This window comes from Echiichthys vipera (assembly GCF_963691815.1).
Source record: "Echiichthys vipera genome assembly, chromosome: 5".
In the NCBI taxonomy this organism is placed as follows: domain Eukaryota; kingdom Metazoa; phylum Chordata; class Actinopteri; order Perciformes; family Trachinidae; genus Echiichthys; species Echiichthys vipera.
Window position 1 is genome coordinate 4,563,733 of NC_139830.1, and position 23,519 is coordinate 4,587,251.

Here is a 23,519-nt window from a genome sequence, read left to right on the forward strand (position 1 = left end):
AGAGGCACATCCCAGACGTCAACTCTTTAGACTGAGAGGAGTTTGACAAACCACAGAAGAGTTTGGTGAAAAAGCTTCTGGAGTGAAATCAGACTCTGTGAACACGACTATCCGTCCACCTGGGTTCAAAAAGATCATGAAACAGGAATCTGGAACTGAATTATTTAAGTCTGGCAACAGCAGAGAACATAGTAATACATTTTTCAGGCAGAGTATTACAACATACCGACCTTTTTCTCACGCTATTGAGTCTATTTTCAGAAAGAAATGGCAGATTTTCTTTCAAATCGGATCCTGAATGAGCTTTTATGCTTTAGGAACTCCTCTCTCAAGTCTGTGAAACGAATCTGATCATCTCAGGTTTTCATGGCGTTTATCTCATCTAGTGCCGTCATCAGCTCAAAGCCATTTCCAAATGTTATACCCACTAAACATCAGCATGTTAGCATCGCCGTTGTGAGAAGAAGAAGAAGAAATATTATTTTATTAGTCCCGCAACGAGAAATTCAATTTTTTCCCTCTATTATTATACATGTTACACACACACACATGCACAATCAGGACCTATATACATGCAATTAATGGAGAGATGTCAGAGCGAGGGGGCTGCCAGTGGACCGGCGCCCTGAGCAGTTGGGGGTTCGGTGTCGTCCTCAACAGCACCTTGGCAGTGCCCAGGAGATGAACTGGCACCTCTCCAGCCGAGCTACTGCCGCCCCGAACATTAGCACGATATGGTTGGCGTTGAACTACAAACACATTAACATCGACGTCGTAGCGACGCTGTGCCCAAGCGTCGCTGTGCCTAAGCGTCGCTGTGCCTAAGTGTCGCTGTGCCTAAGCGTCGCTGTGCCTAAGCGTCGCTGTGCCTGAGCGACGCTGTGCCTGAGCGACGCTGTGCCTAAGCGAGCCTCGTAGACTCTCTGTTTTAAGCGTGTGCAAAGCGGAGGGTGCTTGGGTGCGAGGACCGTGTGAGCGTCTTCGAGTGCACCTGCTGTTTCGGTTTGTGTCTGTGAGGCAGCGCGAACGCAGAAGCGCTGGATGAAGTGGAATATAAATCAAAGGATGTGTTGATGAATAAATACACTCGCACACCAGTCTCATCACTGGTCTCATCGCCCTGAAACAGCTGAGCCAATCACGGTGACGCATGACAGCTCAACAGCTCAACAAGAAGAAGAAAAAAGAGACGATGCTTCTTCAGGAAAATCATTTCATTGTCTGGATGTTGCAGAGCAGCACGACGTGAACACACATCATCCCAATCTGCAGCCAGCGGCAGATGGTGTGGGTTTAAAAAAAAGAAAGAAAATAAAGTTAATTAGACGGAATAAAGGAAAGAAAAAACCCTTTGGTGAAGCTGTTTATATCATCGCATCAATCTCCTGACAGGCATAATTCCACCTTGTGAATGGTCACAGTATATATTTAAAAAGTGACACGGCAGCGTCGGCGTCCGTGATGCATTTCAAGCATAAAAAAAAGTGGAAATGCAAATGTTTTTGTTTTTGTTTTGGGAGTTGGAGAAGAGGCTGTGACGAAGAGGATTAACGAGTTCCAATAATCCGACGCCTCGCACATAAACGACAGAACGTGGAGTTAAAGCCGACTGTTGCCCCCTTGATTCTCAGACGTCGTCTCTCTGTGAAAATACCGACAACTCGCCTCATTTGAATGAAACTCCCACCCGGGTGCACCTCTCCTCCCACCTGTGCACCGCGCGCTCATCACTAAAACACCACACAGACGGCCAGAGCGCATTTCAAGGTCAGGTAAATACCTCTTTGTGTACTGATGATATTCCAGCCGTGTCTGTAAAGCGTAGTGTCTGATGACTAACAAGTTGTTCGGGTCGAGTGAAATCATGTGCATCTTCTGTTACTTTCCAAAAGTAAAGGATATAAAAATACAGACGTTTCATAAGAGTGAGTCACCTGGACAAACTTTCGCCGACACTGAAGGGATCTTTAAAGTAGCTGCTAGACCATAGACGGAGAATCATTTGTCTGGGTTTCACCGGAGAGTTTCAGTGTCACAGATGGTTTAAATGTCCACCCCGACAGGGACGCAAAAGACTCTTAATACCTGTTGTTTATTTAGACATTTATGGAATAAAAATAATCAAAATCGAAGGTGGTTAGCACTGTCGCCTCACAGCGAGAGGGTCCCTGGTTCGAATCCCGGCTGGGGCCCTTCTGTGTGGAGTTTGCATGTTCTCCCCGTGTCTGCGTGGGTTTCCTCCGGGTTCCTCCCACAGTCCAAAGACATGCACGTCATCTCATCTCATCTTCAGCCTCTTATCCGGGGTCGGGTTGCGGGGGCAGCAGCTTTAGCAGGGGACCCCAAACTTCCCTTTCCCGGGCCACATTAACCAGCTCTCACTGGGGGATCCCGAGGCGTTCCCAGCTCTCTTTTCGTCACAACGGTGCGGGAGAGCGACTGCAACACCGCCCCCCCGCTGCTCCGATTCTCCGGCCAAACTCACGCTCCATCGTCCCCTCACCTCGTGAACATGATCCCGAGGTACTTGAACTCCTTCACTTGGGGTCAGGACTCATTCCCTACCTGGAGAAACAGTCCACCGTGCACGTGTTGGGTTCATTGATGACTCTAAATCACCCGTAGGTGTGAATGGTTGTCTGTCTCTGTTCGTCTCTATGTGTCCTGCGATAGACTGGCGTCCTGTCGAGGGTGGACCCCGCCTCACGCCCGATGTCAGCTGAGATCGGCTCCAGCCCCCCGCGACCCCGACAGGGACAAGCGGTTGAAGATGGATGAATGAAAAATCAAAGGCAGGTTCTATGGCTTTATAAGCTTACAACAGATTTCAATAGCAGCGTCCTGCAGTAAATACCTGTTTGTTGAAGCTCATAACGCTGTGTTTGTGTTTATGTAGATACTGTCAGGGCTCATTCAACTCGATGCTAACTGTTGCTGTATTGTTACACAAACACCCTGTTCCTGATCCTGTGTCAGTGCTGCTGAAGCTCGACCTGTGACTACATTTGTTTTGTAAATCATTATTTTTCTAAACCTCTTGCCCACACTGTCTCATTCTCCAGTGTTTGTGACTGATGTTATCTGGTGTCGTTGTACCGTTGCGCCGCACAACCACTCTCAGTGGTAAACTAATCAGCAGTATGTGGCAGCTGATGTCATGCATACAGACGAACCCAGGCAACACACTCTCAAGCAATGTGTGGTAGTGGACGACAATTAGGACATGTGGCTAATTGAATTGGAACATAAACAAGATAAGTAATTAATAAAACAATATACACACACATATTTCAGCAAATCTGACATTAAAAGTCCCCTGGTGTGCTGTTGGCATTGAGCTGCCATCCCTGGAACATCCTGTACACCACATCGATGTCACACCGTGTATGCTCTACAATAACTTTCTGTTGCTTTACAACCGTTGGCGTTCAGAAATGTTGTATCTGCTGGACTAAAATATAAATGCCGCACTTAAAATTAAATTATTTCATGTGTTGTAGAGAGGTCTATGTTCAGTCCGTAGTAGTTCACAAATCAGTAGAGATGCGCCGATCCGATACCCTGACATCGGCTCCGATATTGACTAATTAGCATTAGCAGTCGTTTTTTTTTTTTTTTCAAGCCTTTATTATATCGCACAGACAGGAGATGGGGTGTGAGAGAGGGGGAGACATGAAGCAAAGGGCCGCAGGTTGGAGTCGAACCCGCGGCTGCTGCCTCGAGGACCTTCAGCCTCTTGACATGGGGCGACTGCTCCGACCACTGTACCGTACACTGTACCACTGTAACGGCTGGCCCGTCATTTCTTTTTTATTAATATCACGCACAGCAATACAGTCACAGCGATCTAGCCACTTAAATTCTATGTTTGCAACAGTGGTTAGGGTTTTATATCACATTTAAAAATATCTCTTAGCAGTGCACTTGACATGGAACATAATTAATTTGTAACCTTATTTTTTAACAAGGCTAAATGTATATATCAAGCCTGGTGCCTTCAATCACATGGCAAAGTATACACGTCCTTTATTCAACAGTAGTATTGGATCGGCATCAGGTATCGGCTGATGCGCTCAGCCCAGGCATCAGTATCAGATTGGATCGGTGCATCTCTACAAAACAGAAAGCTAACTACATTGTGATGTAGCTAACGAGCTAGCTGTAACGTCTCACACATGGCTTATAGATGTAATAAACATGTCACTGAGTAAACACATATCATAAACCTCAGCAGACTGATTCCAGAAGATGTTGTTTTTTAGACTGTCGTGTCGTATTCTGTGCATGCGCTGACTTGTGCAGAACCGATCGTGCAGCTCGGTATGTGTGAAGTCTTTAATACAACACGCACACACGCCCGCCCGCACACACACACACACACACACACACTTCTCTCATGCATGACTACACAGCAGAATCAAAACAAATATGGAGTTAATGCAGGGACAAGAGCAATTAAAACAAGACCTCACATTGGTAATAAGCTGCCTCTGCAGACTGCTGTAGCCCTCTCAGTGTGTGTGTGTGCGTGAGTTTGAATTCATATACCAACGAGTACCTGAGCTGTATTCATTGCACACATGTACCCGTCAGAAAATGCTTTCATAAAGTGTGTGTGCTAGTTAAGCATAAATGAGTTGAAGGGGTCTCAGAGTTGGGAGCCACGGAGCGGATGGAGGCGCTCACGAATTTAGGGGATCATGCAATTGACCCCAATTTCACTGCAATAGCTGCAGCCGTGTGGATAAACAGCCATTAAAATAGTCCCAAATCTAATTACACGATGCAGCTCAAATGACCGCCTGGCTTCCTTAACAGATTCAGACTCTTTAAAGAAACTGCTGGAACTCTACGCAGCAGGAAAGTGCTCGAGTAAAGACAGTCTAGCTGGGGGTGAGACCACCAGGAAGCTAAATTAAAAGAGAAGAGAGAGACAGAGGGATCAATAGAGACTGCCATGAGACAGTCATTAGACCTCCTATTGGTCAAGTGTAAGGCAAAGAACAACGTGAGCCGGTCTAAGGTTAGAAAAGTGAAAGTGAATACTTTCGAAGTTCAGAGCGGCTGAAAAAACATATTTTTGCACTGACATTCAAGGTTCAAGGCGCCTCATCCTGTGTAACTGAGCCCATTCATCTGCAGCGTTTGCAGAATTATTTTTAGGAGTTAAAGGTTGAACATGACGAATCTTTATTAAAAGCTATATATTTAAAAAAAAAATACACACACACACAGGGCGTTTTGTGGGGTACAGAATGAAAGTATAACTTTTCCATAAAAATATATATATAATACGAAGAGCTCTTTTCCGAAACGAGATAAAAGCCAAATTAAAAAAAATTTGTTTGAGTCACTTTGCTGTTTACAGAACCTTTTCACTGCTTCATCAGTGTTTCTGCCAAATCGCTATATTTCCTTGTTTAAAATGGTCTCAAGATGCAGTTCCTTTCCAAACCGCGACCAGCGCCAAACCTATTTTTAGCCTAAATGCGATACGTCCTCTCGACCAATCAGAATTCAGTGAGCGTTCTATGCGATCCAACATGGCGGCGCTCTGAAGCGGGAGAGTTCTTTGTTTTGTCCGTCCGTTCAACATGTTCAGACTGAGCCATAAACCATTTTGACAAGATACATTGAATATTAACCAAATGTGTGGGTCTAGGTAAAATATGTAATTTTCCTGAAAACTATTAAAATGGATTTATAGCGTTTTGGAAAAGAGCTCCTCATTTAGTCTGAATTAATATTTAAACATTTTTTGATGGGTATCACAATGACTTTCTGTCACGCTCTGTTTCCATTGTACCAGCCAATAGCGTTGGGCATTGCGGGTTGCCAGGGTTGTCTGTTGTTGCTACAGAAGCAAGGACTCATTTTGAGTCAAGAGCTAGCTAATGGATTACACACCACTCAAAGAAAGACTTCCAGGTGAAGACTGGCTAACGTTAAATACTGTTGTAAAATGAATTGATTAGTCGAAATTGGTCGTTACCCTGAATGATTCATCACTTGACATGGCGCAGGCCGCTCGCTTGACACACTCGGCAACAAACCTGGCAACCCGACCGCTGGAATTCTTTTGTTGTTTTTGCGACTACGATCTGATGGCGGTGTTCATGCTCATTCTCCATATTCAACCTTTAAAAGCTCTTAGTCGTAGCGGTGGAACCGGATGAATAATGGATTTTTGAGGCAGATATCAAAATGCAACTGTAAACTATCAAAACACCTGCTTATATTCATTTTCAGCCATTTGGCAATGTCACTCTATCACACCAAGTGAAGGAGTTCAAGTACCTCGGGATCACGTTCACGAGTGAGGGGACGATGGAGCGTGAGTTTGGCCGGAGAATCGGAGCCGCGGGGGCGGAGCTGCAGTCGCTCTACCGCACCGTTGTGACGAACAGAGAGCTGAGGAAGACAAAGCCCTGGATCTACCGGTCAATCTTGGTTCCTACCCTCACCTGTGGTCATGAAAGCTGGGTCAGGACCCAAAGAACCAGGTCGCGGGTACAAGCGGCCGAAATGTGTTTCCTCAGGAGGGGGGGTGGAGTCTCCCTTAGAGAGAGGGGGAGAAGTTCAGCATCCGTGAGGAACTCGGAGTAGAGCCGCTGCTCCTTTGTGTTGAAAGGAGCCAGTTGAGGTGGTTCAGGATCATCTAGTAAGGATGAACCCTGGGCGCCTCCCTAGGGAGGTGTTCCAGGCACGTCCAGCTGCGAGGAGGCCTCGGGGAAGACCCAGGACTAGGTGGAGAGATTAGATCTCCACACTGGCCTGGGAACGCCTCGGGATCCCCCAGTTAGAGCTGGTTAATGAAGTTTGGGGTCCCCTGCTAAAGCTGCTGCCCCCGCGACCCGACCCCGGATAAGCGGATGAAGATGAGATGAGATGAGACTCTATCACCACTTTTGTCCAGACTGAAATGTCTCAACAACGATTCGATGGATTGCTAAAAAAATCGGGCTAAGATGGTCGTGATCCTCAGATGATCAGATGATAAAAGACTCAAAATATGGCTTAAAATTGCTGCCAGCTTGATTGGTTTCACATCACCTACAGTTCGGCTGTGTTGCGTTACTAAGCTTGTTTTGATTTGTATATATATTAATATACTGTGTTTTATTTTAGAAAGTGAGATAATAGCCTGGAAACAACACAAACTTATCCAGACCTGGACATTACTCAAATACTTTTTCCATACCTGTGATTAAATATATAGCCCACATAGGAGCCTGCAGATGGATGCAGGGATGGTGGTGGTGGGGCTAGAAAAAGCAGGCAGCGATACTGGTGGTGCAGGGCAGCATGGGATGAGATGGGAGATTTTAAAACTAGCCCCATTAAGAAGACTACTGTATCAGCTCTATAGGCCGGAGTCAGACAGGTTTTACTGAACGCAGCTGAGTGGAATGAATTCTCCAGTGAGGCTTTAGAAAGGAAATAATAATAAAACATATTTATTGTAAGTGGACGACAATATCACCCTGATGTCTCAGCCCCGTCCGAGCATGTGCCCGGTGCTGCCCCGCACTGACCTACTGTCTTTAAACTTTGCTTTTATTTCTTCTCAACTTGATCACTTAGCGACGACGGTGCCCACAATTCTCTCATCGTCTCCGTCTGTTCGCCCCGTTGGAGAGCAGGTGCAATTACGCTAAAAGCTAGTCCTCCCTCCCCCGGCCCACCCATCTCTTTTGTCCCTCTATCATCAGCGGCAAGTGTCCCCCCCATACAATCACCACGCTCTCACTCCCGTCGCCGTTTCTCTCCCTTTTTTCTACGGCGACTGATGTCACTTAGCTGACACAGCAAAAGCACTCTGATATAATCGCCACCAATCAAGTCCTTAGAGACATTAAGAAAAAGAAACGGATGAAGATGGAGAGAGGAGACCCGGCCTTCAGCCAAAAGACACGTCATGATTGAGGGAAAGTGGGGACAGAAAACTTTATCCTTTCGCCCAACACGCACGCACACAGACATACACTCAGACTCAGGGGGGCTGCCAGCTTCCATAAGGGAGCGGTCAGTGAGTGTATGAGACGTTACGTCATGGTAGTGTCTCTTAAGAACTTAAGAAATCACCGGATATTGGATCAGCTCGGTATGAAAAGAGTTTTAATAAAAATAATGGTTTGTTTTGGCACGTTTCCGAATTGTTCGAACAACTTGTGGAGCTCCACTTCACGCAGCTTTCACAGACTAACGTTCCCTTTGGATGCAGACAGGCAGGAGTTGTGTCTGTTTGTGCTACGAATGGATCCTAATAACTCCAGGTACACTGCACCTTCAGACCATCAGGTCTGCAGTTTGACTGGGAAACTACTGCCAGACAAAGAGGAGAGGACGTCCTACTAAAGAAACATTTTACTACAAAAAAAGGCTGTTTAAGAGCGGAGTCACCTGCTGCAGACAGAGCAGAGGGAGGCTAATGCTATCAGCTAAAGATACTGTGTTGTTTAAGGGGTACCTAAATACCCCTTAAACATTGTGTCTTTCAAGTTGTTTCCTGCTTTATTCAACTGTTTTTATTTCTGTGTGCATAAGAGATGAAGATTGAGATGAGTAATGAATTTCTGTGACATAAGAAGGTAAAGAAAAAAGACTCACGTTTCTCCTTCTGCATCATTATTGTTTAACTGACTGACGGCGTTCGAATTTGAGTCGCACCCTATTGAAAGTGTTAGATGTTTTCATTGTGTTATTCATTGTACGACACAGGAATCGAACCTTGTAAACGACACCACATTAATAATATGGTTAATCACTCTCACAACCTCATGACCGAAAGAACGAGTCTTCCTTAGAGAGAGGGGGAGAAGTTCAGCATCCGTGAGGAACTCGGAGTAGAGCCGCTGCTCCTTTGCGTTGAAAGGAGCCAGTTGAGGTGGTTCAGGATCATCTGGTAAGGATGAACCCTGGGCGTCTCCCTAGGGAGGTGTTCCAGGCACGTCCAGCTGGGAGGAGGCCTCGGGAAGACCCAGGACCAGGTGGAGAGATTATATCTCCACACTGGCCTGGGAACACCTCAGGATCCCCCAGTTAGAGCTGGTTAATGTGGCCCGGGAAAGGGAAGTTTGGGCTCCCCTGCTGGAGCTGCTGCCCCCGCGACCCGACCCCGGATAATAGGCTGAAGATGAGATGAGATGAGACTCTCAAAATCCATGTAACGAGCCATTTAATCAACCACGGTCAAGCTCCATGTCACCGGCTCCTACAATTCCCATAATGCAACTGCCTAAGGCCTATCAACAGACCTGATGGAAGCCATCCATTAACACATAATGGTTCTTTAACTGTCTGTTTCCTCTCATCCGTCCGGACGCAGTTGATGATCCATCTGGATTTCTACACTCTGCAATCTGTCAAATCACTCCGAGTCATATTTGGACAAAGGACGGGTCCCGCAGAGGACACCGCTTTTGTTTGTGGAGCTAATGGTTCAGCTGGTCAAATCGCAGAGATAATCACGGTAGCTGTAGACAACCCTGCTGTCATTTGGACATCACATGCCGCTGCTGACTTTAAAGAGTAAAGATGTGTGTGTGTGTGTGTGTGTGTGTTTCTGTTGAGCTGCCAGTTGTTGCTGCTTTTTAACTGCCCTCTCTGAAGGTCATCGCCTGTGTGTGAGAGAGTTCCACGCTTTCCCACAAACATCCTTTGGCACCAGTGTGCGGAGCTCAGTTGTGTCCTGAATCCTGGCCACCGTGACACTGTGTGTGTGTACGCGTGTTTATGCGTGCGTGCGTGTGTGCGTGTGTTCATGCGTGTTTAAGCCACAAGTTGCCGTTGCCTGTGCAGCATCGTCAGCAGGACACACAGCACCCCCCTGAGGAACAGTCCACACATCTGGAGCCACTGCTGATAAAGCTGCGGCCAACAGAAGCCTCCTTACACACAACAACACACACATGCTCAAAGATGAAACTGCAAGCACACGCACACATAAAGGGAAAAACACAGATAATCCAGGGTAAAGATGCACCTAGCGTGACTTGGATCTCAGACACGCAAGCACAGTCTCCAAATTGCTTACCTTCTACTCTCCTGCACACACACACACACACGTATGCACACAAACACACTTAACAAGCAGGCATCTTTTCCGCTACATCATAATTCCAGTCCCTCCCCTCCCCCTGCACAACAGCAAATTCAACAGAAAGGGAAATATTTCTGCTAAATTAGTTATGCTAATTACAGGGCGGTTCTCAGGGGGAGAGACGGCGCTAAATGGCTTTTAATTCTCTTTGCCTGGAAAGAGACGCGGGAGAGAGCCAGACAGAGAGGGGAGTGAGAGAAGCACAGAGCACAAGCACTCAACAAAAACCCCAACAACTTTAAAAAAACCCACAAACAACTGGCTGAATTTTGCCCGGTGACACAGCAACAATGAACTGGCAGATTAAACAACACAGGGGGAAAGAGGGAGGAGGCCCAAAGCGGGCAGACGGCCAGAAAACAAGCCCCCTTATCAGCTCCAGGGTTCCCTGGGTCCCCCCGGCCGGCAAGGAGAGATCAGCGTTAGAGGAAAAGTTTTGCGGCTAACTTTGTGTCCTGTAGCCTTTGCCAGCGGTCACGCAGTGATAGCGAGGCGTGAGCAGATAGCACGGCGCAGCAGCACTGCACATGGAAGGCACCAGAGGAAACACTGGGCACTCGGGTGCAGCAGTTAGTCACCAAATGCTCTCACTTTAATACTATAAGTGATGTTCACAGCGTACTCTTGTGGTGACTTTTAAACATGGGTACAAATGTGAAATGATACAAGCAGAAGTTAAATACAGCATGCATTAGTATGTAAATGTATAGCAACTTAAGCATAATAACTGGGACTTTCTAAACACATATCAATATATTTCTTTTGGTTTCAGGTGTCAGGTAAAAAATCACCACGTTATGGTTTGGGCAGTGTGGAGGAATAACTGAGTACTAAAAGTAGTACTAAAAAAATCCAATTATGAGACATGATTGCTTAATGATTGATGATTGGGATAAATTCACTTGGAAGTTGGGATGCTTGATTATTACAGGGATTATTTAACATGATTACGCACTGACTTTGGGACAAATCATGCATTTATTGAATGTTTATTTAAGTGTTATAACAGTGGAGTTTCTTTATTGTACAATATAATTTAACAATTGAGAAACGCCATTTTGGATGATCACGTTTTGTGTATAGGTCTGTTCGTCTCTATGTGTCCTGTGATAGACTGGCGTCCTGTCCAGGGTGGACCCTGCCTCACGCCCGATGTCAGCTGGGATCGGCTCCAGCCCCCCAGCAACCCCAATAGGGACACGTGGTTGAAGATGAATGATGATGAATGACGTTTTGCATGTGTGGTGGCTCTGAGAGGTCAAAGGCTTTTGATAGATGCAAAACAACTGGCGAAAGTAATTGTGATTGACACGCGGGGTCTTCATTTCATGCCACAGTTGAGATGCAATATGCAACTATCCACGAACGTCATCCCACAAAATATTCATCATCAGCAGACGAATAAATCCCACTGTGCTGGAAATCCATATTACAGGAAGATAATGCCTCTGTTTTCCAGATGTGCAGCATGTTCACAGTCTGTTGCCGTTTCCTGATTTCAACCACACTTGACTGATGTGCCCCTGATGTGGAAAGCTCACGTCTGAACGACGCATTTCCAACTATCACTGCAGAGGAATATATATATATATATATATATATATAACAGCAAACGCAGCGCTGGAGGCAATCCGTCATAACAATAAAGTGATGTATGGTGTTTAAACAGTTTCTCTCCTCCATAACAAATACAAACAGTAGCAGTTGTCATGTTTGAAATGTATTTCACAGCCGGTGGAGAAGTTTAATCAAGGAAGGTGTCTTGGGGAGAAAAAGGAATATAGGTTACTGGATTTTGGGGATGCGCTTTTATAAATAAAGATAGTTTGTGACACCATCAACACTTCACGAGAAAAAACAGGGTGACTCGTAAAAAATAGGGAGTGAACGGAGAGCCAGGCAGCATTGGATGTCATGATGTTATCGTAGAGCTACATATACACTACGCTCTGGCCTCAGGTGGCCTCGGGTTACTCTTCTTCTACTGTGTGAAAATGGCTTCAGGGAGTTTTTATAAATCAGAATCATTGCGAGTGTGCTAGGAATACAAACACACACACACACACACACACGCATAAACGCACACACAAACATTGTAAATTTAAATCTCTAAACATCTCCACGCGCCGTTACTTCCAGCGAGCATCCTGTTCAGCACGTAACCCCCCCCACAAAAACAAAACACACAGTTTTATTGTAAGTCCCTTTCCAATATGGGCGGCTATAAGCACGGCCCAGTTTTATGTCTTTTAATTAGTACACTGTCACCGCGGCAGCATCCGGCGGGCAAACAACCACATCTTTACACACATACATAAACAACGACAGAGGTAGGAGAGAGGAGGACTGTGTTCAGCAACATAGCGCAGGGTGTCGGCTCCAGGTTAACCGTGTGTGGAGTGAGCGGCACGTTCATACCTGAAATTAGGTGCAGATGCCCATTCCAGAGCGAGGCAGGCCAAGTCCACGGCCGCGTACACCAGCAGGAAGAAGATGGTCACAATGCTGGCGATGGTGTTGAGCTTCCCTGAAAAGAGCACCAGCTAAAAAAAAGAAAGGACAAAACAAAAGAAGAGGGTCAACATGCCTTCCAACAGACATTTTCCAGCACCAATAAAAATGTACCTGTAAAATATGAAGTCATTCACATGATTTGAATGTTTTACCTCACTGCCATCACATGGAAAGAGGCGACACAAGCTCATGTATGGGTCTTTAACGCCCCAACGTTTGCGAGTTAAAGGCTTAAAGTGTAACTCCGGCGCAAAATCCTCCCATGGTCTTTTTCGGCACTTACATACATTAAATAAGCCGTCGAGACAGTTTTTTTTTGTGTGTAACAACTATAAACGAAGAAATCCCAGGGAGGCACCAACAGCCGGACGTGGCTAACAGTGGTTAGCTCGGGGCAGTACGGTGAAGGCATTCAAAGGTCTTTTTTAACCACTAATGCTGCTGAAAATAACAGCAAACCTCTGCAGCAGCATGAGAAGAGTCCCTACACACAAAACAAAGCACCAATGGGCTCCTTCCTTTGGGATTGACTTTGGTAATCCACTTGAATGGACTTTACTATGAGAGGAGCTGGTACAGGGGCCAGTAGGTAAGTCTTTAAAATGGTAAATGGACTTGTACTTATATAGCGCCTTTCTAGTCTTCTGATTACTAAAGGCGCTTTCACAGTATTTGTCACATTCACCCATTCACACAGACATTCACACTGATGGCAGTGGACATCTACAGACCATCTAATCTAACCATTCACACACCGATGCGCAGCACGGGGAGCAATTCAGGGTTCAGTGTCTTGCCCAAGGACACTTCGACTTGTAGACCAGGGAAGCTGGGAATCGAACCGCCGGTCTCTAAATTGGAGGACGACCCACTCCACCACCGAGCCACAGCCGCTTCACAAGAAAAAAAAACACTCTTTTGTTGGTGCTTTGTTCTCCGTTAATAGTTCATTCACGAATTCTTGTTGGCTTATTTGATGTGTGATTTGATAAGTGCCAAAAAAGACCGTTACACGTTTAAGGCGGTTTTGGATGAAAGGGTATTTCCACAAGGAAAGTTGAATTGCCCTGTTAGAAATTCCTAAAAATGGAAACCCCTCCCTCAATGAAACACGCAGCATTCATGACGACGCAAATGCATTTCTAAAGTTTCACCGCGGGACACAAGAAGTGTCCTAACTCACTGAAACCCTTGAGCAACACAGGGCTCCACCCACTGGGAATTTAACTTTAACTGGATCCAGAATGAAACTCGTTAATAAACCCAACCCTAGTTACTGAGACTGAATAACAGGAGCCCAGGGTCGTCACATTTAACACAAATAAAAATGTACGCCATTGAAATTAAATTAAAAAAATGTCATGATTAAAAAGTACACACTTTTTAACACAAAAGGGTTTTGAGCTGTCATCAAGGCCGGACGGCTCACAAAGGCCTTTCAAATCAAAGATCACCAGATATTTGAGTCCATTTTCTGTTAGTCATCAGTCGCTCTGTAGGCGCGGTGACGTCAAGGTGAGATTTGACCAACATCTAGGGAGCAAGACGCTGTTAAAATCAAACCGTTCTGCATTTTCCACCGCGGTGGGACCACAGGGGGTCCTCGGGGTGTCACTTTGCGAGCCACTGATGGAGACTGGTGTTAATTAGGATGGTATCTACGCATGAGTTCGTACTGTACATCCAATAACACCGACAGCACGTGGCTGCATAAGACTCACACTCTCACTCTGATGGAGGAGCAGGTGACTTCTAATGGCGGAGGGAAATAATGACCCTTTATTAGCGCTGCTCTCTGCCACGTTCTCCACCGTCTCAATGTGTGGAAGTCGCCGCGTCTCACTGAACATGTGAGGGCCAAGAATGAGAGGAGTTTTCCCGGCATCACACCTGGCTATAACTACCGCAGCTACACTCATATTCATGTAGTCAGAAGTAGCAAATATTTATGTCAATATAGTAGATTTTTTTTTTTATCTTAAAGCTACTATGTTTGCATGTTTTGACCACTTGGGGGCGGGGCTGATTTTTAAGATTAAATGAAGAAGAAGAATTCATTCATTCATTCATTTATCTTCAACCGCTTGTCCCTGTCGGGGTCGCGGGGGGGCTGGAGCCGATCCCAGCTGACATCGGGCGTGAGGCGGGGTCCACCCTGGACAGGACGCCAGTCTATCACAGGACACATAGAGACGAACAGAGACAGACAACCATTCACACCTACGGGTGATTTAGAGTCATCAATGAACCGAACACCTGCACGTCTTTGGACTGTGGGAGGAAACCGGAGAACCCGGAGAAAACCCACGCAGACACGGGGCGAACATGCAAACTCCACACAGAAGGGCCCCAGACGGGATTCAAACCAAGAACCCTCTTGTTGTGAGGGCGACAGTGCTAACCATCACACCATGGTAAATAAATACAGTTCACATCCGAGCAATAATTACAACTAGGAATGTGGGAGATATATTTGACTCCAAACTGAATCGTATGGAATAATCTGAAAAGTCAACAAACATGGATGCCCCCCCAAGCCCATCGTTCAAAGTACCCACATGCCAATTAAATACAATATTGGTATCTGCATCTAATCTACTATTTCTATCCACGCACGCTGAGCTGTGCCCACCACAGAACCGCAGCTCAACTGTGTAAATGACACTCATTACCGACAAGCGAGTTAGAACTATAATGTGTGCACAAACATGAAATCTGTGAGGCCATCGTAAGTTATTCTGTGGACGACTCGTCGTTATCTTCATCTGTGTGGGATTGATTGAACAGAGCGAGGCGGGAACTACTGTACTGTATCTAAAGTTTAGACTTTCTCTCCAATTATCATGTGTTGGACGATTTGGCGACTGAGAAACTCACTTTATTCTCTTGAGCTCAAGGGTGCATCGTTGGTATTTATGGAGGGGAGAAGAAGTATCAACTGTGATCACTGACTTTGTGACCATGAAGCAGATGTAAACTGAAGGGGAGGGGGAGGGGTAGAAGTTAAAGTGGGGAATAGAGATTAACGATGTCACATTATTGATGGAAAGGCCGAACCGAGGGAGCAATAAGAGCAAAAGAAGAGGAAGAAAGGAAGAGAAGAGAGGAGTGAAAAGGAGAAAGCGGGTAGGAGAGCATCTCTGACCTCTGACAGTCAAAGTCAGCGGGTGTCTCTCAGGCGCTCCCCGAGGAGCCGTCTCTACCATTAGCCATTACCTCAGACACAAGCCGGCGTGGACGACTCCTGTCATCACACCGTACACAAACCTCTGTGTGTGTGTGTGTGTGTGTGCATGCGTGTGTGTGCGGACACTAAATCTCTCCAGGGTATATTTTTGTGTAGCGGTTTGAAAGACTGTTTTTACTGGGAAGCCGTGTGCATTAATTGCCATAAATTTCAGTGAAACGCGCGGGCTCACACAGACACTTTTATTAAATGAAGAGCAGAATAAAGAGCGGACGCAGCTGAGTAATGCTTTGGACTGCACGGTCGGCGCTTTTCAAGAAATGTCTCCGGGTTACAGGCAGCAATTGGACAGTGCTTACTTAAGTGTGAGTTTGGGTTCGGTTGCAGATACACCGCAGCTAATGAAGCGATAGAATAGAGTGATATTGTCCAGCTGAGGCCGGCAAATCACCTCTGGTCTCACCAGATAAAATGAAAACATCACAACGATTGCGGAACAATTCATTAAGGCTATCAAACAATTTACATGCTTTGTGATTAACTGATTATGACACGGCCAACACAACCCCGGGTATTTTACTACTTCCAAATAGGCGTACACTCGCGTCTGGGACTTTCGAGGCTTGGCTGCCCGCTCATACGTTTCAAAGGGGAACGTCTCAGCTGCCAGGCTCGGGGGTGAAGTGTGTGGGCTCACCTGCGTCATCGTCGGCCTCCTTCAACGCCCGTCACCTGGTCCCAAGTGATGGTGCCGGTCTTGTGACAACCTCTGTGTTATAAGTGCCAGACTAAAGTTTTTGGCACAGCACAGCACAATGGGGGGTGAGAGTCCACCACTGCCCCATGTGAAGCAGTGTCGTCTTTGGGTCTTGTTCATGAATGAGATCAACAGGTGGATTTGTGCTGCATCAGCAGTAATGATCCCAAAGAGCCCTCGATTTGTGAGTCTATACAACTTCCAGCCTTCACTTAGAGTCCGGACTTTTAGGGAATGACCAGAAGAATCGAATCACAAATAAATGGGAGAAAAGCGTTTTCGTCAGCGCCCGGGCTCACAGGAGCTCAGAAAGGAGGAAGGCGCTGAAGTAGAATCACTTCTACTTCGCAGGACCTTTGATTGGGGAGATTGAGGCTTGATTTTTGTACCTGGCGCTCGCTCAAAATAGTGTCTTAGAATTGGATTGTTTTCGTGCAGAACACGGCGGGGATTGGTAAAATTGGAAAACACTTGCAGCAATTCTTGTAATATTCTTGGAGGGGCTGAAAAAGAACAACAAACAGCCGACAAATGCACAATTTCTATGTCATCATGTGCAATGTGGGGCTACACGGTGGTGTGGTGTCCGCACCGTCGCCTCACAGCGAGAAGGTTCCAGGTTTGCATCTCAGCTGGAGCCCTTCTGTGTGGAGTTTGCATGTTCTCCCCATTTGCGTGGGTTTTCTCCGGGTTCTCCGGTTTCCTCCCACAGTCCAAAGGCATGCGTGTGTTCGGTTCATTGATGATGTTCATCTCTATGTGCCCTGTGATAGACTGGCGTCCTGTCCAGGGTGTACCGCCCCTCAAGCCCGATGTCAGCTGGGATCGGCTCCAGCCCCCCGCGACCCCGACAGGGACAAGCGGTTGAAGATGAATGAATGAATAAATGATCATGTGCAATGTCCATCGTTTCCATTGCATTACTTTGTGTCGGACTGCAGCTAACTTGCATCGCACCTATCCAGCACTATCCTCTTCATACTTGTCTGTTTTTCTTCTCCCCTTGTCCTTACACTCTGCCTATTGTCCCTTTCTACACAAGTCCAATAAAAGAAAGCCTTGACTTGTGCCTCCCCCCCTCCTCCTCCTCTCCTCCTCCGCCTCCTCCTCCCTTTTCAATCCAGCAGTATGTGAGGCCAGATTACAATCAGACTTTTGTCATCAGTAAATCATTCAAATGGCGAAGGGAGAGGCGGAGAGAAAAGAGGACGGGAGAGTCAATGATCTCTGATGGCAGCGGAGCCACGGCTAACGATTTCCATCTAATTGCTCCTCCTCCACTCCTGCTGAGTATCGAGGGATGCGGAGAAGAGGACGGGAGAGGGATAGAGAGAGAGAGAGAGAGAGAGAGAGAGAGAGAGAGAGAGAGAGAGAGAAAGCGCAAATAATGACAAGCCATTCACGCTTCAACCCTCACCTCTGATAATGACGGGATGGTCAGGACTATTCGCTCGTAAGATCCTCGCCCTCCTCGTTGTCTCTCTGTCCTCACCCTCCTCCCTAACTAACCCCCCCCCCCCCCCCCCCACACACACACACACACACAGAAGACACAACAAAGGAGGAAAAAAAACACCACAGGATGTTTTCTTCCAGTAAAAAAGTGACAGTTTGTTCCGCTCAGCTGTTATAATATTAGTGTATTCCTGTCCTCCGTCTGATCACTCCCTGCCTGTCCCTGAAATCGTTCTTGTGTTCCTCCCACACGTTCTCACACTTTCCTCCACCGATTTGACAAACTCGGGGAAATGATGCATTACTTGCAAGTCTTCCATTTTTTAAAAACTTACACTGACTCTTTACGGGAGAGCTGCATTTATTTATCTAAGGTATAATCACTTCGAAACAGTCTGTGTCAGTCATGGAGGATAGGTTGTCCGCAGGTGCGTTTCCATCCACCTTAATGGGAGCAATCAAAAAGTGCTGAAATGTCCCAGAGAAGTTTTTACGATTAGCTGAGGTGGAAAAACAGGCGACTAAATAGAAGCAAAATGGCAACAAGCGTGATGGAAACAGCTTTAGCAAATAAATGGTGACACGACACGGAAGTTGAGCCGCTGAGGTCACCGGAGCTGCAGCCGTCCTCTCTCCCCACCGCGGCAGGAAGGACCACGGGACGAGCCGGCTAGCTAATTCTTGTTTCATTTGTGGTCAAAAATTAATTCATTCATCTTCGACCGCTTGTCCCTGTCGGGGTCGCTGGAGCCGATCCCAGCTGACATTGGGCATGAGGCGGCGTACATAGAGACGCACAGAGACAGACAACCATTCACACCTACAGGCAATTAAGAGTCATCAATGAACCCAACACAATCATGTCTTTTGGATTGTGGGAGGAAACCGGAGAACCCGGAGAGAACCCGCGCAGACACAGGGAGAACATGCAAACTCCACACAGAAGGGCCCCAGACGGGATGCGAACCGGCATCCTTCTCACTGTGACGTGACAGTGCTAACCACTACACCACCATGTTGCCCTCTGTGGTCAAAAATAAAGAGGACAAAGGGGGATTAAACAATAATCTGAAACTTGAGGTTTCAATTTTCACCATTAGAGGTTTGAATGCCACTCTTTTAAATACAGCATCTTGTCAAAACCACCTAAACCTGACCTCCTTACTCCAAAGTAGATACAGTGTACATTTGACCACAGCACCCATTTGATGCCTTTCTTTGCTTGTGACAAACATGGTCCATGTTAACTTCACCAAAAGCCTGTGAAGAACATCTTAAGGGACACAAATGCCCCTCGTAACCTGCCAGGAGTATGGCAGTGGTTGTGATTCAGATCTGAACTTTGACAGCCAAGTGAAAAGGAAGATTCAGTGTCGCTAAAAATTAAACTATTTCTGTGTGATGCAGACCAGGAGCACGTTATACATGCCTTCATTTCATCCCATCTATATTCAGCTGCACTCTGTAGGAAAGCACTTAATTGTCTTTGGTCGGTCCCAAATGCGGCTGCTGAGGAGAGAACACATTACCCCAATTTTAGCATCCCTTCACTGACTTCACACTGCTTCCAGACTGCAGTTCAAACTTCTAATAATTACTTGTTAGGCATGAAATGGGTCGACTCAAACCTATATTTCTTAGCTCCTACGTCCCCGTGTAGGAGACGGTCACTGACTTTGGCTCCTCTCACAGTTCCAGTAGGTCTAGATTTGGAAGACACCTTTTAAACTTTCATTTTACCGGACTGTGATTTAACATCTCCTGGACATGATTTCATTTAAAAAATAATCTTATTACTGTCTCATGTTCTTTGTGAAAGAACTCTGTAACGATGTTAAGAAAAGTGCATTCCTCATTGATCGGTTTCTTTCCAGTTAATCAGTATTGTGGCAGTAAACGTGATTTGCGAAGAAGAAATGACACATTTTTGGTTTGAAATCGACTGACTGCACAACCTGCAGTAAGTAACATGCCCACCATTGCATCAACAAACCATAAAACATCCATGCACTCAAAGAAAATACAATATATATATTTTAAAAGTCAGTGATTGAGAGGAGAGGAGATGCAGTTACAGATGCAGCGATGCATAAACTGATGTGTCTGTTGCAAACAATACAATTGAATTGTTACATTAACTTATTCTGGGGAAACTCTGGGAAAGCCAAGAGACATCAGTGGTCCTGGAGAACCTCTTGGGAACACATTAGTGGACAAAATGAACGACTTGGAGCAGTGTATGTCAAATGTAAATGCTCCAGATTAAAGAACAGCATGCAGTTGCAGCAGACGCTGGAAAACAAAGAAATCTAACTGAACTTGTTTCTCCTTTGATTGAATCAGTTGTGTTTGAAGGAAGAATCCTCCGGAGATAAACAGGAGGATTTTTGGATCTTTCTGCCCGAGGTAAGTTACTAAAACTAGACCTCGCATTCCAAACACCATGATTTTGGGTGGATTTTGTCCTACTACCTTGGGTCTAATTTCCCAAACTATTTTTGAATCTTCTCTTCCTTCCCTTTTGTTCTGAGCTTCCTTGCACCTGTAGCTCAGCAGGAGTTTATCCCGGATTTCACTCAAAAATTCAAAGAAAGGCCAGTGTTGTATCTTAATTCTTGACCATTGAAGCCTTATCGTTTCAGTCCTACTGATCGAACAAATGGGTGTGTGCAATGGAAAACATTTCCCATTTTGAGGGTAGAAAATGAGTGTGAGTGTCTCTTTTATATGTCAATACTTTTGAATACTTTTGTAGGTACTTTTGTCGAGTATCAAATATCTGTTGACTCCATTTTGTTAAAGCAATTCTTACCTTTCTTGCATGTGTCTGTCAGAGCACTCAGCGCTTCCCTCCAAAGTCCCACCCTCTTCCCCCCGTCTGACCTCTGAGCTCCCTCCTCCCCCGACACGTGCATCGAGAAAGAGATGCTGCGTTCAAGTGACACGGGAAGTCCGAAGCTTCGGACCTCCAGCTAGCCAAAGTGCACTGGAATGCCTGTCAAAGTGGAACCTCCCACTAGCGAATTCGGGGGAGATCGACCTACCACCGACACTTCGTCTAGCTGGAGGTCTGAAACTTAAGATTTCCCATGGCACTTAAACGCAGCATGAGCAGCGCAAGTCAAATTTTGTTAAAGCAATTCTTACCTTTCTTGCGTGTGTCTGTCAGAGCACTCAGCGCATCCCTCCAAAGTCCCACCCTCTTAACCCAGCCTGACCTCTAAGCTCCTTCCTCCTCCGACACGTGCATCGAGAAAGAGATGCTGCGTTCAAGTGATACGGGAAGTCCGAAGTTTCGGCCTCCAGGTAGCCGAGGTGCAAGTGGAACATCCCACTAGCGAATTCGGGGAGATCGACCTACCACCGACACTTTGCCTAGCTGGAGGTCTGAAACTTCGGACTTCCCATGGCACTTAAACGCAGCATGAGCAGCGCAAGTCAAACGGAGTGACGGATGACAGGCAGGAAGCTCGGCAAATAAGTTTATTCGGACTGAATAAAATGATTGGTCAGACTTTTATCGGAAATTATTATTATATGAGAATTATATATTGATGAGTTTCAACACCTGGTGGATTTCTTTTACATTAGGAGCATTTTAAGATTACAAATGAAAAGTGCAAAAATGCCAGAAAAGGTAAGAATTGATTCAAATTCCACTAACCTGCACAAGGAACCAGGAGATGAGCACCGAGACCCAGGGGTTACCACTGTGGGACGTCTTCTTAGCCGGAGATAGCACCTTACCTGCAAGGATGAAAAAAAAAAAACAACAACTTGAAATTTCAGGGAATTATTGGTGTGAAATTTGCACTGAATATTGTCTGGAGCAGCTTCCGTATGAAAAATATCAGCAGTGACCTTCAAAGCCCTCGTCAGTGGAAACCTTGGATGCGTACGTGGCCTGAAAGGTTTAATCAACGAAAGAATGTGATGAACCACCGTTCTCGGGTTTAATGGAGAATTTCTTTCACCACTTCATCTGTTAAACGTCGGTGGGCATTTTCTCCCAACAGTAGAAAATGGACGAATCTTGGACGCACTGTGATAATATAAAGAAAGTGAAATGTGGACATCACTCGTCAATCGGATGCCACTCAAACAGAGATGCCAGAGATACTTAAGTTTAAGTCCCGTATTCACACCTCCTCCTCCTCCTCACTGCTATTCCTGATGATTCTTGACACTTTACTTTGTCTCCGTGGGATATTAACATATTCACTTGGCGTGCAGTTTGCTGCCGGATGACATTTTCTTAGTGACTTGTACAAAAAAAGAATATGAAATGAGGAACAGAATAGTGAAAGAGCAGTAGAGGTCTGCCCCCGACCGTTTTTTTAATCCCATACCAGTCAAGACCTGCAGAATTTATAACAACGCCCTGCTCCTGCAGATGTGACATCCATCTCCCACCGACTCCTGTGGAGATTTAGACGGCTCCTACTTGTGACTGTATACCCGTCCCCGCAGGGTAAATATGACACGTCTTATTTATAATATAAAGAAATGCCGAGGCCGTGTTTGGACCAACATCATCACTGTGTGAAAGAACCAGAGACTGTTTAAAAGAGATGAATGTAGCCACCGCAACGACACCCACTGGATTCCATGTTTCTATCTTGGTTTTTGGAAACCGGATGTGACCATATTTGGATGAGAGGGCGGAGCGGAGTGCTACGTCTGTGTTGTTGTAGCACTGCGTTGACATAAACACTAAAGAAGGAATCGATTGTCAAGTTATACGGCCGAATATTGCGGAGGGGTCCGGGTGCTGCCGTTGGGTGCAGTGACACAGCCAATTGAGAGCGCTAACTAGCAAACAGTGTGAGAGCAGTGGCGTGCACAGACTTTTTGAAGGGCAAGGGGCAAAAAGAAAGAAAAAGGCACACATAGCACGTCCTTGTCACTAAAAAGGGCACTTTAGAAATGTTTTGGTTCGTATAGGGCACTTAAGCACGCGCTTCGGCTCCCAGAGGACATTTAAGCACGCATTTTTTAACATTTGGGCCAAATGTGGGGGGGCCCAATGGCTACTTTAAGGCACTTTCTAACACACTGCCATTTTCAGTCTGCATTACCAAGCCTCTATCTTGTCGCTAGCACAACACATCCAAATCCTGTCAATCACAAGGAAGCTGCACCCTAAGGCATCCCCCTCTCTATCGTCTATTTTTCTACAGACGGGAGCAGACTTAACAGAAGAAGACTTGAACTCTCGTTGACTTCTATACAATCAGACTTCTTTTTTCAACCAGTTGAGGTGCTACATGCGCGTCATGTCGTAGATTTAAGTAGAAAGCCATAAAAGATGGGAAAACGATCAGGTAGGATGTGGAAAGATCTTTGCATGGCCCATTGAGCAACAAAGAGTCCGCACATGTCAACAGATCCATCTACATTACAACCGTGTACATTCAGGTGATACCCTGGCTCAACTTTTGATCCAACACATTGTGATGTTGTATCAAATATGTGTAAGTTGATGCATACTTTGTAACCTGAAT

The 23,519-nt window shown here is 45.9% G+C and overlaps 1 protein-coding gene across 1 annotated transcript in view; it reads right to left on the bottom strand.

Moving 5' to 3' along the window:
• LOC310946900 (solute carrier family 12 member 9) overlaps positions 1–23,519 on the bottom strand; it is a gene marked incomplete at its 5' end in the record, with an annotated part of 77,550 nt that overhangs the window by 12,201 nt on the left and 41,830 nt on the right. Inside the window, 2 exons of the mRNA XM_083913485.1 lie at positions 12,521–12,645; positions 21,680–21,762. Of these exons, the coding sequence (XP_083769611.1) occupies positions 12,521–12,645; positions 21,680–21,762 (208 nt within the window). The remainder of the gene's footprint in view (positions 1–12,520; positions 12,646–21,679; positions 21,763–23,519) is intronic.